At 37.4% G+C, this 13,748-nt stretch overlaps 1 protein-coding gene across 8 annotated transcripts in view; it reads right to left on the bottom strand.

Annotated features, from left to right (window-relative positions):
- ZRANB3 (zinc finger RANBP2-type containing 3) overlaps window positions 1-13,748 on the bottom strand; it is a 286,433-nt gene that overhangs the window by 18,104 nt on the left and 254,581 nt on the right. For 7 of the 8 annotated variants that reach the window (XM_067742088.1, XM_067742087.1, XM_067742095.1 and 4 more), the window contains 3 exons: window positions 13,237-13,639; window positions 10,203-10,334; window positions 5,162-8,142 (listed from right to left, as the gene is read on the bottom strand). In XM_067742088.1, the coding sequence (XP_067598189.1) occupies window positions 8,044-8,142; window positions 10,203-10,334; window positions 13,237-13,639 (634 nt within the window). In that variant the 3' untranslated portion in view covers window positions 5,162-8,043. Of the gene's footprint in view, window positions 1-5,161; window positions 8,143-10,202; window positions 10,335-13,236; window positions 13,640-13,748 lie in introns of those variants that run through there. The other variant, XM_067742089.1, reaches the window with a different exon arrangement.

Raw genomic sequence — 13,748 nt, 5'->3', positions numbered from 1 at the left:
ACAAATTGAAGGAGAAAAACCATATGATCATCTCAGTAGATGCAGAGAAAGCTTTCGACAAAATTCAGCACCCATTTATAACAAAAACCCTGCAGCGAGTAGGCATAGAGGGAACTTTCCTCAACATAATAAAGGCCATATATGACAAACCCACAGCCAACATTGTCCTCAGTGGTGAAAAACTGAAAGCATTTCCACTAAGATCAGGAACAAGACAAGGTTGCCCACTCTCACCACTCTTATTCAACATAGTTTTGGAAGTTTCAGCCACAGCAATCAGAGAAGAAAAGGAAATAAAAGGAATCCAAATCGGAAAAGAAGAAGTAAAGCTGTCAATGTTTGCAGATGACATGATACTATACATAGAGAATCCTAAAGGTGCTACCAGAAAACTACTAGAGCTAATCAATGAATTTGGTAAAGTTGCAGAATACAAAATTAATGCACAGAAATCTCTGGCATTCCTATATACTAATGATGAAAAATCTGAAAGTGAAATCAAGAAAACACTCCCATTTACCATTGCAACAAAAAGAATAAAATATCTAGGAATAAACTTATCTAAGGAGACAAAAGACCTGCATGCAGAAAATTATAAGACACTGATGAAAGAAATTAAAGATGATACAAATAGATGGAGAGATATACCATGTTCTTGGATTGGAAGAATCAACATTGTGAAAATGACTCTACTACCCAAAGCAATCTACACATTCAATGCAATCCCTATCAAACTACCACTGGCATTTTTCACAGAACTAGAACAAAAAATTTCACAATCTGTATGGAAACACAAAAGACCCCGAATAGCCAAAGCAATCTTGAGAACGAAAAATGGAGCTGGAGGAATCAGGCTCCCTGACTTCAGACTATACTACAAAGCTACAGTAATCAAGACAGTATGGTACTGGCACAAAAACAGAAAGATCAATGGAACAGGATAGAAAGCCCAGCGATAAACCTATGTACATATGGTCACCTTATCTTTGATAAAGGAGGCAGGAATGTACAGTGGAGGAAGGACAGCCTCTTCAATAAGTGGTGCTGGGAAAACTGGACAGGTACATATAAAAGAATGAGATTAGATCACTCCCTAACACCATACACAAAAATAAGCTCAAAATGCATTAAAGACCTAAATGTAAGGCCAGAAACTCTCATACTCTTAGAGGAAAACATAGGCAGAACACTCTATGACATAAATCATAGTAAGAACCTTTTTGACCCACCTCCTAGAGAAATGGAAATAAAAACAAAAATAAACAAATGGGACCTAATGAAACTTCAAATCTTTTGCACAGCAAAGGAAACCATAAACAAGACCAAAAGACAACCCTCAGAATGGGAGAAAATATTTGCAAATGAAGCAACTGACAAAGGATAATTTCCAAAATTTACAAGCAGCTCATGCAGCTCAATAACAAAAAATCAAACAACCCAATCCAAAAATGGGTAGAAGACGTAAATAGACTTTTCTCCAAAGAAGACATACAGACTGCCAACAGACACATGAAAGAATGCTCAACATCATTAATCATTAGAGAAATGCATATCAAAACTACAATGAGATATCATCTCACACCAGTCAGAATGGCCATCATCAAAAAATCTAGGAACAATAAATGCTGGAGAGGGTGTGGAGAAAAGGGAACACTCTTGCATTGCTGGTGGGAATGTGAATTGGTACAGCCACTATGGAGAACAGTACGGAGGTTCCTTAAAAAACTACAAATAGAACTACCATATGACCCAGCAATCCCATACTGGGCATATACCCTGAGAAAACCATAATTCAAAAAGAGTCATGTACCAAAATGTTCATTGCAGCTCTATTTACAATAGCCCGGAGATGGAAGCAACCTAAGTGTCCATCATCGGATGAATGGATAAAGAAGATGTGGCACATATATACAATGGAATATTACTCAGCCTTAAAAAGAAACGAAATTGAGCTATTTGTAATGAGGTGGATAGATGTAGAGTCTGTCATACAGAGTGAAGTAAGTCAGAAAGAGAAAGACAAATACCATATGCTAACACATATATATGGAATCTAAAAGAAAAAGGTTATGAAGAACCTAGGAGTAAGACAGGAATAAAGACACAGACCTACTAGAGAATGGACTTGAGGATATGGGGAGGTGGAAGAGTAAACTGTGACAAAGTGAGAGAGTGGCATGGACATATATACGCTACGAAACGTAAAACAGATAGCTAGTGGGAAGCAGGCACGTAGCACAGGGAGATCAGCTCGGTGCTTTGTGACCTAGAGGGGTGGGATAAGGAGGGTGGGAGGGACGGAGATGCAAGAGGGAAGAGATATAGGAACATATGTATATGTATAACTGATTCACTTTGTTATAAAGCAGAAACTAATACACCACTGTAAAGCAATTATACTCCAATAAAGATGTAAAAAAAAAAAAACCCAGCAGTCTCAAAGCCATAAGTATTGTCAAAAGAAAAAAAATCAGAATAGACATAACCAAATAATACAGTGAGACTTTTTCAAGAAAATTAAAAAAAAAACAAACAAAAGATACAGACTGGCAGAAACAAACAAACAAAAATGATCCAACTAGATACTGTTTATAAGACTCACTTTAGATCCAAAGACAGAAACAGGTTAAAAGTGAAAGGACCAAGAAAAAAAAAAGTGAAAGGACAGAAAAGGATATTCCGTGCAAACAGCAACCAAAGACAGCAGGGGCAGCTATAATAATATCAGACAAAATAGTATTATTTAAATCAAAAATGGTTACAAAAGACAACGAAGGATATTATATATTAATAAAAGATTCAATAGAACAAGAAAGTAAAATAATTATAAACTTCATTAATGTATCTAATAACAGGACATCAAAATACATAAAGCAAAAAAATGACAGAAGAAACAGTTTTAAAATAATAGTTGCAAACTTCAATATCTCATTCTCCACAATGGATAGAAAAGGCAGGTAGAAGATAAGTACAAAAATAGAGGACTTACGGACGCCCCTGGTGGTGCAGTGGTTAAGAATCTGCCTGCCAATGCAGGGGACATGGGTTCGATCCCTGGTCTGGGAAGATCCCACAAGCTGTGGAACAACTAAGCCTGTGTGCCACAACTACTGAGCCTGTGCTCTAGAGCCCAGGCACCACAGCTACTGAGCCCACGCACCACAACTGCTGAAACCTGCGTGCCCTAGAGCCTGTGCGCTGCAACTACTGAGCCCATACGCCTCAACTACTGAAGCCCACGCACCCTAGAGCTTGCATGCCACAACTACTGAGCCCACATGCCTCAACTACTGAAGCCTGTGCACTCTAGGGCCTGCAGGCCACAACTACTGAGCCCGCATGCTGCAACTACTGAAGCCCATGCAGCTAGAGCCTGTGCTTCACAATAAGAGAAGCCACTGCAGTGAGAAGCCTGTGCACCACAATGAAGAGTAGCCCCTGCTTGCCACAACTAGAGAAAGAGCGCGTGCAGCAACAAAGACGCAATGCAGCCAAAAAAAAAAAAAAAAAAGACAAAGACTTGTTTTGTCAGGGGAAAGAAAACAATACAATAAACCAACTAGATCAAACATAAATATACAGAACATTCTACCCCAAAATAACAGTATATACATACTTCTCAGGGGCATATGGGACATTCTCCAGGGTAGATCATATGTATACTAGGCTATAAATCGTCTTAATAGATTTTTTAAAAATTTATTTATTTTCAGTATCTGCAAATCAATCAGTGTGATACACCACATTAACAAACTGAACAATAAAAACCATATGATCATCTCAGTAGATGCAGAAAAAGCTTTTGAGAAAATTCAGTGGAATGGGATAGGAAGCTCAGAAATAAACCCAGACACCTATGGTCAATGAGTCCGTGACAAAGGAGGTAAGAATATATAATGGAGAAAAGACAGTCTCTTCAATAAGTGGTGCTGGGAAAACTGGACAGCTACATGTAAAAGAATGAAGTTAGAACACTCCCTAACACCATACACAAAAATAAACTCCAAATGGATTAAAGACTTAAATGTAACACCAGACACTATAAAACTTTCAGAGGAAAACATAGGACAAACACTCTTTGACATAAACCACAGCAAGATCTTTTTTGACCCATCTCCTAGAGTAACAGAAATTAAAACAAAAATAAACAAATGGGACTTAATTAAACTTAAAAGCTTTTGCACAGCAAAGGAAACCATAAAGAAAACGAAAAGACAACCCATAGAATGGGAGAAAATATTTTCAAACAAAGCAAACTACAAAGGGATTAATCTCCAAAATATACAAAGAGCTCAAATACCTCAATACCAAAAACAAAACCCCCCCAAAAAACAACCCAATCCCCAAATGGGCAGAAGACCTAAATACACATTTCTCCAAAGAAGATATACAGATTGCCAACAAACACATGAAAGGATGCTCAACATCACTAATCATTAGAGAAATGCAAATCAAAACTACAATGAGGCATCACCTCACACCAGTCAGAATGGCCATCATCAAAAGGTCTACAAACAATAAATGCTGGAGAGTGTGTGGAGAAAAGGCAACCCTCTTCCACTGTTGGTGGGAATGTAAATGGTACAGCCACTATGGAGAACAGTATGGAGGTTCCTTAAAAAACTAAAAATAGAGTTACCATATGACCCAGCAATCCCACTACTGGGCATATATCTGGAGAAAACCATAATTAAACAGATACATGCACCCCAATGTTTATTGCAGCACTATATCCAATAGCCAAGACATGGAAACAAACTAAATGTCCACTGACAGAGAAATGGATAAAGAAAATGTGCTACATTTTTACAATGGAATATTACTCAGCCACAAAAGGGAACAAAATAATGCCATTTGCAACAACATGGATGGACCTAGAGATTATCATACTAAATGAAGTAAGTCAGACAGAGAAAGACAAATATCATATAATATCACTCATATGTGGAATCTAATTTTAAAAATGATACAAATGAACTTATTTACAAAACAGACTTACAGATATTGAAAACAAATTTATGGTTACCAAAGGGGAAACGTGGTGGGGAGTGATGAATCAGGAGCTTGGGATTAACATACACACACTACTTACTCTACATAAGATAGATAACCAACAAGGACCCTAGTATATGGCACAGGGAATTCTACTCAATATTCTGTGATAACCTATATAAGCAAAGAATCTGAAAAAGAATGAATATACATATATGTATAACTGAATCCCTCTGCTGAACATCTGAAGCTGTACATCTGAAACTAACACAAAATTGTAAATCAACTATAATTCAATAAAATAAAAAAAAAACCCCATGCACCTATGGTCAATTAATCCATGACAAACAAGACAAGAATATACAATGGAGAAAACACAGTCTTTTCAATAAGTGGTGCTGGGAAAACTGGACAGCAACATGTAAAAGAATGAAATTAGAACATTCTCTAACACCACACACAAAAATAAACTCAAAATGGATCAAAGACCTAAATGTAAGGCCGGACACTATAAAACTCTTAGAGGAAAACATAGGCAGATCACTTTTTTACATAAATCGCAGCAATATCTTTTTTGATCCACTTCCTAGAGTAATAAAAATAAACAAATAGGACCTAATTAAACTCAAAATCTTTTGCAAAGCAAAGGAAACCATAAATAAAAAGACAAGACAACCCTCAGAATGGGAGAAAATATTTGCAAATGAAACAACCAACAGGGGATTAATCTCCAAAATATACAAACAGCTCATGCAGCTCAATATCTAAAAAACAAACAACCCGATCCAAAAAATGGGCAGAAGAGTGATACCTCCACATTTGTTCTTCTTTCTCAAGACTGATTTGGCTATTTGGGGTCATTTATGGTTCCATACAAATTTTACGATTTTTTTCTACTTGAAAACGCCATGGGAATTTTGATAGGGATTGCATTGAATCTGTAGATTACTTCGGGTGGTATGGATATTTTAACAATATTTATTTGTCTGATCCATGAATGTGGAATTTTTTCCATTTGTTGGTGTCTTCTTCATTTTCTTTCGCCAAAGACTTGTAGTTTCAGTGTACAAATCTTTCACCTTCTTGGTTAAATATATTCCTAACTACTTTAATTTTTTTGATGCTCTTATAGCATTTTTAACTGGTTGGAATTTTGAAATCTGGCAAATAGAGAAACCATCTTCATGGGTCATTCCATCTCAAACCATCATACAGTTCCTACATCTAAGAATTTTCTCCCTAGAATTACCACTTTAGTTTGATCTAAAGAGCAAGCTCCACTCAAATCTGACCTACTTAGACCAAAGTCTCACTTGCAGACACCTCATGCTGGAGGAAAAGCAGTGTGCTGGCTTCTCAGCTCTCAGCTGTGAGGAATCCTAGGTTACCCTGGTAATGAGGCAGAAAACTGCAAAAAGCCTGACCAGCAAAGCAGAAAGGAGGCCAAAGAAAGACCAACTAATTTATAAAATGAACGATACTATTGGATCTCATACAATGAAATACTGTAAACTTAATAAAAACTCCGTAAGGTTCATGATTGTATAATATTTATAAAAATAAGTCCTCTATGTTGTAAAATACTAGCTACTAATTAAAACTAAAGAGTGCTCAAACTAATGTGGTTTACATCCAAACAGTATTTACAAACAGGACTTTTGTGAATGTAGTTCTTCCTTGGCCCTGTATTTTGTGGAGTTCTGACACTTTGCTCTCATGATTCTGACGTACTGCAGGATTATGCCTTGGTTTTCTTTTACCATCACTCTTTTATTTTTGAATATCAATCAGTCACATTTTAATATTACCCTTGCACTTTAACATATATCTCCATCTGATCATGTTTCAGTATAAAGTGTTTTATCATCATCATTCCTTTTAAAAGAGGTTCCAGGAATACACATTTAATAAAACAGGATTTTAAGAACAAAAAATGGTAACCAGGAGACAAAGGGTGCTTTGACAGTATGCCTAGATTTATGCATTAAAACAAACTAATTAAAAAATGAAGTTTAAGTGGCATTTTGTTTTCAGTTTTTAAACATTTTTAACAATTACTTTAGCCAGAACCCCTGAATTTGTCCACAAACACCATGGGTCCAATTAGCTTATCTTCAAAAGCATCTTTTCAATAGACAATTGGCTAAGAAATAAAACAAAGAAGACAACATTCAAAATGTGTACCCCAGTCCCATTTTGGAGGCATTTAGTGAACAAGAGTCTCTATTGCATACTAAGCAGGCAGGTCACAATTGGCCCAGAATCCTAAATAATGATGATTTGCCTCTGAAATTTCCCTTATGGTTTTACAATGTTCCATTTAGACACACAGCAGTCCAGAACCAATACTAATCCAGCAGCGTTTTTCAAGTAATCGAGAGTATATTTTTCAAAAACAATCTATGCATAATACTGTAATTAGGGTACAAAGGAATTGAAAGCTTAACAAAACCTTACCGAAACGAGAGTCTGCACAAAATCAAGATCATAGAAATATTTAGTATTGTATCTCATTTTCTGTTAAAACTTTCAAAAGCTACTGAACACAAAAAGCTTTAAACATGAAAAGGGAAGTCGAAGTCTTGATTTTTGTTCTGAAAATTTTCATTCTTAAAATATTACACGAGAGCTTCCCTGGTGGCGCAGTGGTTAAGAATCTGCCTGCCAACGCAGGGGACACGGGTTCGAGCCCTGGTCCGCGAAGATCCCACATGCCGCGGAGCAACTAAACTCATGCGCCACAACTACTGAGCCTGTGCTCTAGAGCCTGCAAGCCACAACTACTGAGCCCGTGAGCCACAACTACAGGAGCATGCCTAGAGCCCGTGCTCCGCAGCAAGAGAAGCCACCACAATGAGAAGCCTGCGCACCGCAACGAAGAGTAGCCTCCGCTCGCCACAACTAGAGAAAGCCTGCTTGCATTAACAAAGACCCAACGCAGTCAAGAAAATAAAATAAATTTATAAAAAAAAATTACACTAACATGAAAAATAATTTATGTTGAATTCTCCACATACGAACCATAATCTTCTATTCAAAAATGTTGATACTTCATTTCTTTACTAAATATCTTGTGATGTCTGATCCATGCTTTGATGCTAGAGATCGTCTTCTCACCTGACTTCTTTCCTTGGCTTGTCTTGCAGTTCTCTAAGAGTTAAAAAAAAAAATGCATGTGTACACACGTTAAAAAAAAAAGTACTGGCTACAGAAACTCAAAAACTCTTTGTATTCTGTTAAAAAAATATACATTATCAACACACTCATTTACCAGTGCTTTGCAATGAGGGGGTTACTAAGCCACAAGCAGAGGACTCCAGTAGCTCTGAGGTCGTAGGTTCACTTAGGACCAGATGCTGAGGAGAAAATGCACAGCTTTGGGGGCTGTCTTGCTACCCAGTGAGATGGTAAATACCTCATTTGTGGACTAGGGGAGGCCATGATTCCCCTCACCCACATGGCAATTTCCCAGACTGTAGTGTGTGCAGGGCCCACCCACCTCCTGTTCTCTGGGCTCTGAAGCCTTTCCCAACCCAACAGCCAAGCCAACGCAAAAAACCAAAACGAGATAGAACAGAACTGGATTCTTCTGCTGCTCCCACAAATAAAGTTTTTCATAAGACTCTGAAAAAGTGATTACAGAGGGTGCAACATTCTCTTTTGCTATATCTTCATTTTCTTATAGGTCTTGAATGTGCTAATAATTTGCACAGCTGAGAAATCAGATGACTTTTTTTCCCCAGCTGAAGTCCATGTACATGTGAAGTGATCCAGGTGGAAGGGGTAAAGAGAGAAAAAAGGTTAAAACTAAAAATAAATAAAAAGCCCTGCTTATGAGATGATCCCGTTTATGTAAATATTATGTTTGTGGAGAAATTGAGGAATCTGAAATAGTAAAAGGAGGCTAAGGAAGTGCTCATATGATATGAACACTGGCAAAGGAGCTGAACAGTTCTCAAAAGTGTAGGACTTCCCTGGTGGTCCAGTGGTTAAGACTCCACGCTTCCAACGCAGGGTGCATGGGTTTGCTCCCTGGTCGGGGAACTAAGATCCCATATAGCGCATGGCACGGCCAAAAAATGAAAGAAAAAAAAAGGTGTAAATACAATTGATTAGCATTTTTACAAACATCAGGGTCTTTTGTAAACACAATAATTCTTCTCTCACCGCATCGGCAATAACAAGTGCAGTTAAACGGGCACTCCCGTTCAGTGCCGGGGGGGAAGGAGCGTATATGAGCGTAGTCCTTTGGAAAACAGCTTGGAGAAAATTTATCTCCTACAGTCTCAAAAATATCTAAACACTTGACTCAGTGATTTTTACATCTGAGAATCTAAAGGAACAACCTCAAAATGTAAAAAATTATATACAGAAAAACGCGGTTGGCAGCATTGTGTATATGCACCAAAAAATGTAAACAACTTCAATGTTCATCAGTATGAGAATGGCTGAATAAACCAAAGTAGAAACGTATTCAACAGGACAATAGCAGCCATTTCAGATGATAAACACTGAATGCTTATCATGGGAATGGGAAAATGCTTAAATGTTGCCATAATTTAAAAAAAAAGTTGGATACAAAGTTGCATATTGAATGTGTGCTTCTTTCTAAGATTATATCTCAAGAGGCAGATCCTATGACCTTTTGCTGAACTGCCTGTTAAAAATTCATCCTAGTTGACAGACAATATTATGTCATTCTCTTCTTCTCCTCTTAAGCAATAGGTAATTGCTCCAAGATGTACCAAGGTTAACAGGTTTCACATTTAGGTCAGCAGTGTAATGTTTGCATGTTGAACTGAGTTGGTCCTAGAGATAATTTATTAATGTTCTCAGATATTTCAGGACATATTTAGCTGCAGATGCAAACATATGTCACTGTCCCCATTTACTAAACTTCTAGTTTGAGGATCTGGATCTTTTCAAGACTATGCAATATGTAAGTTGTATTCATTTTCTTCTAGGTGGTGGTGAAAATTTCCTGGTCCTAGAATGAATAGAAAGGGAAGCAGTTTGTTTTTCATCTGTGACTGAGAACTTGCATAGGCCCCAAGAGAAAACTCAAGTGTTAAGTGATGAAAAGAATAAAATAAATCTCGGATCCCAGACTAGGGATATAGATTCACACACGTAATCTTCCACACCTGTATGCACAATTTTCAATTTGATATCTCAAGATGGAGTCAAATGTGTCTGCGAGCTTCACTGACCTCTTTGTGACAGATTGTGCAGAGGGTCTGCAGGTTGTCCAGGGAGCACTGTCCTCCTCCACCAGACACTGGCTTGATGTGGTCCACCTGCCAGAAATGCCCTTCCCCTGGGTTTCTTATCATTTCATTAAGCTGTAATAAGAACACAAGATCAGCAATTTTCAACATACACTGTGGGAACTGTTGGGTTTACATTGTGCAATCATGTTCACACCGCAGAATCACAGGGAAAAATACATTAGGATGGTTTAGCTTTTTTTTTTTAATAGCTTTTATTGTGAGTAGGAAAAACCCTCTAGGTTAGCAATTTGAAAGCAATAAAAAATATGTTTCTGAAAAAGGTTTTTTCCCCCCCTTACCTAACCCATTTTGAAAAAATTACAAGCAAGTATAAAATACCAAGCCTTCTGACAGACTGGGAAAAATCAATTGCTTCTGCACCTTTGAGCTAGTTTATATAGTCACTAAAACAAAACTGAGAAAAAAAAAAAAGAACAGATTAGAAATGAAAAACTTCTGAATATTACTGACTCGTCTTTTAATTGTTGACCTAAATGCATTTGTTAGTATACCAATGACAGTTTAATATTAACAGATATCACCCAGAACTTTTATGCTATTACCTGGGAACCTCCTAAGTTACATGGACTGGAATCAAATTTCTAGAACAAATCTCTGTTGCTTGCATATTTGGAATAAAAAAGATGTTCATTTAAAGCAGCCACTATTTAGGCCAGTCCATATATGCATACTTCATATTTAACGAATAATAACCTACATTCAAACGGGATGTATTTTAGCATTTTATCTGAGGTAGTAAAACCAGCTCACAACATAGCAGTGTAGAGTTGTTTAAATATCACAAAGACGAGTGTGAAGACGATATTATAATATCTTCCTTGTTCCTTGGTCTTGAACAAGGAAGATATTATAATCGACTTCAAGGCTGCTGGCCATGGGAATCTGTGACATAGCTCTAAAGTGCTTTAGGAAAGTTGTCAGGCCCATGGATGGCTCAGGGACCTTAGCAGCAGTGTCTGGCCCAAGAGCAGCCCCAGGAAGCAGCAAATTGGAGCAGTAACCTTTGTCCACCTTAACTCTGTTACAGATGGACTGACTGTCTCTTCTACACTGAACTTCCCAAATTCTGTTAGAAGATATATAATGATTTTTATTTTTGAGGTTGGCATTGTGGGAGGAGACTTCATGTGGCAGTCTTGTGCATCAAGCAAATGGCATATTCTTAGGAAAAAAAATCCATTTTGGTTCTGTCTTTTGTAACCGATTCTTCTGTGCCGAGCAGTCTCCATTCTGACAGATCCTGTGATCCAGAAGGTGCTTCTTTATTCTTCCCAGCAATTCGGAATCACTTGGGGCCAGTCTTCAACATCCTAAACTCACCTCCAGAAAGAATCACTCCCTCTCCCACTGGTCATTCCATCTGGGCCCTGCGGTGCTCCTGATTCTCTGAGCGCTTCTCTTTTAGATGTGTACTGTGTAACTTCTGCATTCTTGGACAGACTGCTTTCAAGATGTTCTTGAGTCATTTCATTGTGTGTCTTCCGGAAGCCTCCACATGGAGGCAGCAGCAAGCAACTGGAGTCTGGCTGACACCTCCGGGATGGGTGTGACGTGACCCTCACCAGTTAGACCAAAGGATCTTTCAGGAACTCTGGATAACATTAGGGGAAGAGTGCATTTCCCTAACAAAGTCATGCTAATTCATCTTTGCAGAAATGCTTATTAATTCTGTCATGATTCAGCAATACTAGGTAAATAAAAATATAAGATTTGACTCCCTGGCTGGAACTTACCCAATATTTTAGCAGACGGAGAGTGATTTTTTTCAAAACTAAGCTTACTACAAAATTACACATTTTGCTCTAGTTTGAAATTTAGTACTTATCAGATCACAACACTGGAAATCCAACTGAGTTTTGGGAGTCAAAGTAAATACTGAGAATAGTGTGCTAAGAATACTATTTTTGTCATGAATTACATTTTACAATGGGATAAACATATATAAGTTTTCTTCTCATTGTAACGACTACATTTTGGGGGTTATCTGTTTACCCCTTGTCATTCAATATTAACACCATGAAAAGTGGAACAAGCATACCATAAGTGCCTCTCAATGCAATGTACCATCTGTTAAGGTCTCTTCCCAAAATAATCTAGTCAGAATCTAATTAAACCTCTAGATCTTATAACCATTATTCAGGAAATCAGGGGGGATAGAGAAACATGTCAGACAACATCATGAGGATACAGGGAGACAAATCCAGAATGTGCGAAATTCTAAAGGCAAATGTAACAATTTATAGTGTAAAAAAGGGATGGGGTGATATTACAGATTATATGGAACGTAAAAGGTGTAATGACCAAATGCAATGTGTGGGTGACATTTTGATCCTAATTTGAAGAAAGCAATTGTAAAAAGACATTTCTGAGAGAACATGGGAAACCAAACATGGACTTACTATAACTGCGGGATTATAATTGTGTTGGGTGTGATAATGGATATTGGGATATTTAAAAGAGAGACAGACCTATGATGAAGAAACCATAATGGAAAAGAATATTAAAAAAAGAATGTATATATATGTATAACTGAGTCATTTTTCTGTACAGTAGTAATTAACACAACATTGTAAATCAACTATACTTCAATTAAAAGAATAAATAAATAAATAATAAAAGAGAGAAAGAAAAAGGGGGGGAGGGAGAAAGAAAGTCTTTATCTGTGAGACATACATAATGAAAGTATTTAAGGGTGAAATGAAACGCTGTCTGGAATTTGGTTTAAAATAATTCCAGGAGAGAGAAAGAATTGAGGTGAGGGACAGATGAAGATGAATGGCAAAATGTTGATAACTGTTAAAGTTTGGTGATGGGTATGTGGGTCCATCATTCTCTCTACTTTTGTATATGTATTTGAAAATCCCCATATTAAAAAGTTTAAAAAAAGAAAGTGAGTCAGTATTCATCACTCAGTGCAATGTTGCCTTCTATCAGTCACATGATTATAATTTACCTGTTCTAATGGGAGCTTTGAGGTCCAGGTAAGATCCAGAAGATTCTTCCTCTGACTTTTAGGGGCATCTCTCAGACGTAAAAAAAGTTCTTGTGCATTCAGATTACATAGCTGACACACGCCATGTTCAATTTCAAATACTTTGGCCCGCAGGTAACTGTTATTAGATCGAATCCAAAACTCCTCCTGACATTTCAGAGAGCAAAACCGTGAATCCCAAGCATTTGCTTTATGCTCTTGCTTACTGTGGCAAGTGGGTTGCTGACAGCGAAGGCAAAGTGGATTTCCTTCATTATCCACAGCTTGCAAATAGCCTTTGGATGTAGAAGGTTTCACAGTGAGATCAGCTTGGGCTGTGCTGGGATTTAGAAATGGGACACAAGCTCCATCTTCAAAAAATTCTCTAGAATGAGCAAAATATTGATTAGGTAACTAATGAAGGCTTACTCTATTCAAAGTAATTTTTACTTCATTTAAAGGTCTTCAAAGTTTCTATGCTGATAAACAGTAAA

This window comes from Pseudorca crassidens, chromosome 6, assembly GCF_039906515.1.
Source record: "Pseudorca crassidens isolate mPseCra1 chromosome 6, mPseCra1.hap1, whole genome shotgun sequence".
Taxonomy (NCBI): Eukaryota; Metazoa; Chordata; class Mammalia; order Artiodactyla; family Delphinidae; genus Pseudorca; species Pseudorca crassidens.
Note: the sequence above shows the minus strand (reverse complement) of the source record. Positions and strands in the feature narration are given on the sequence as shown.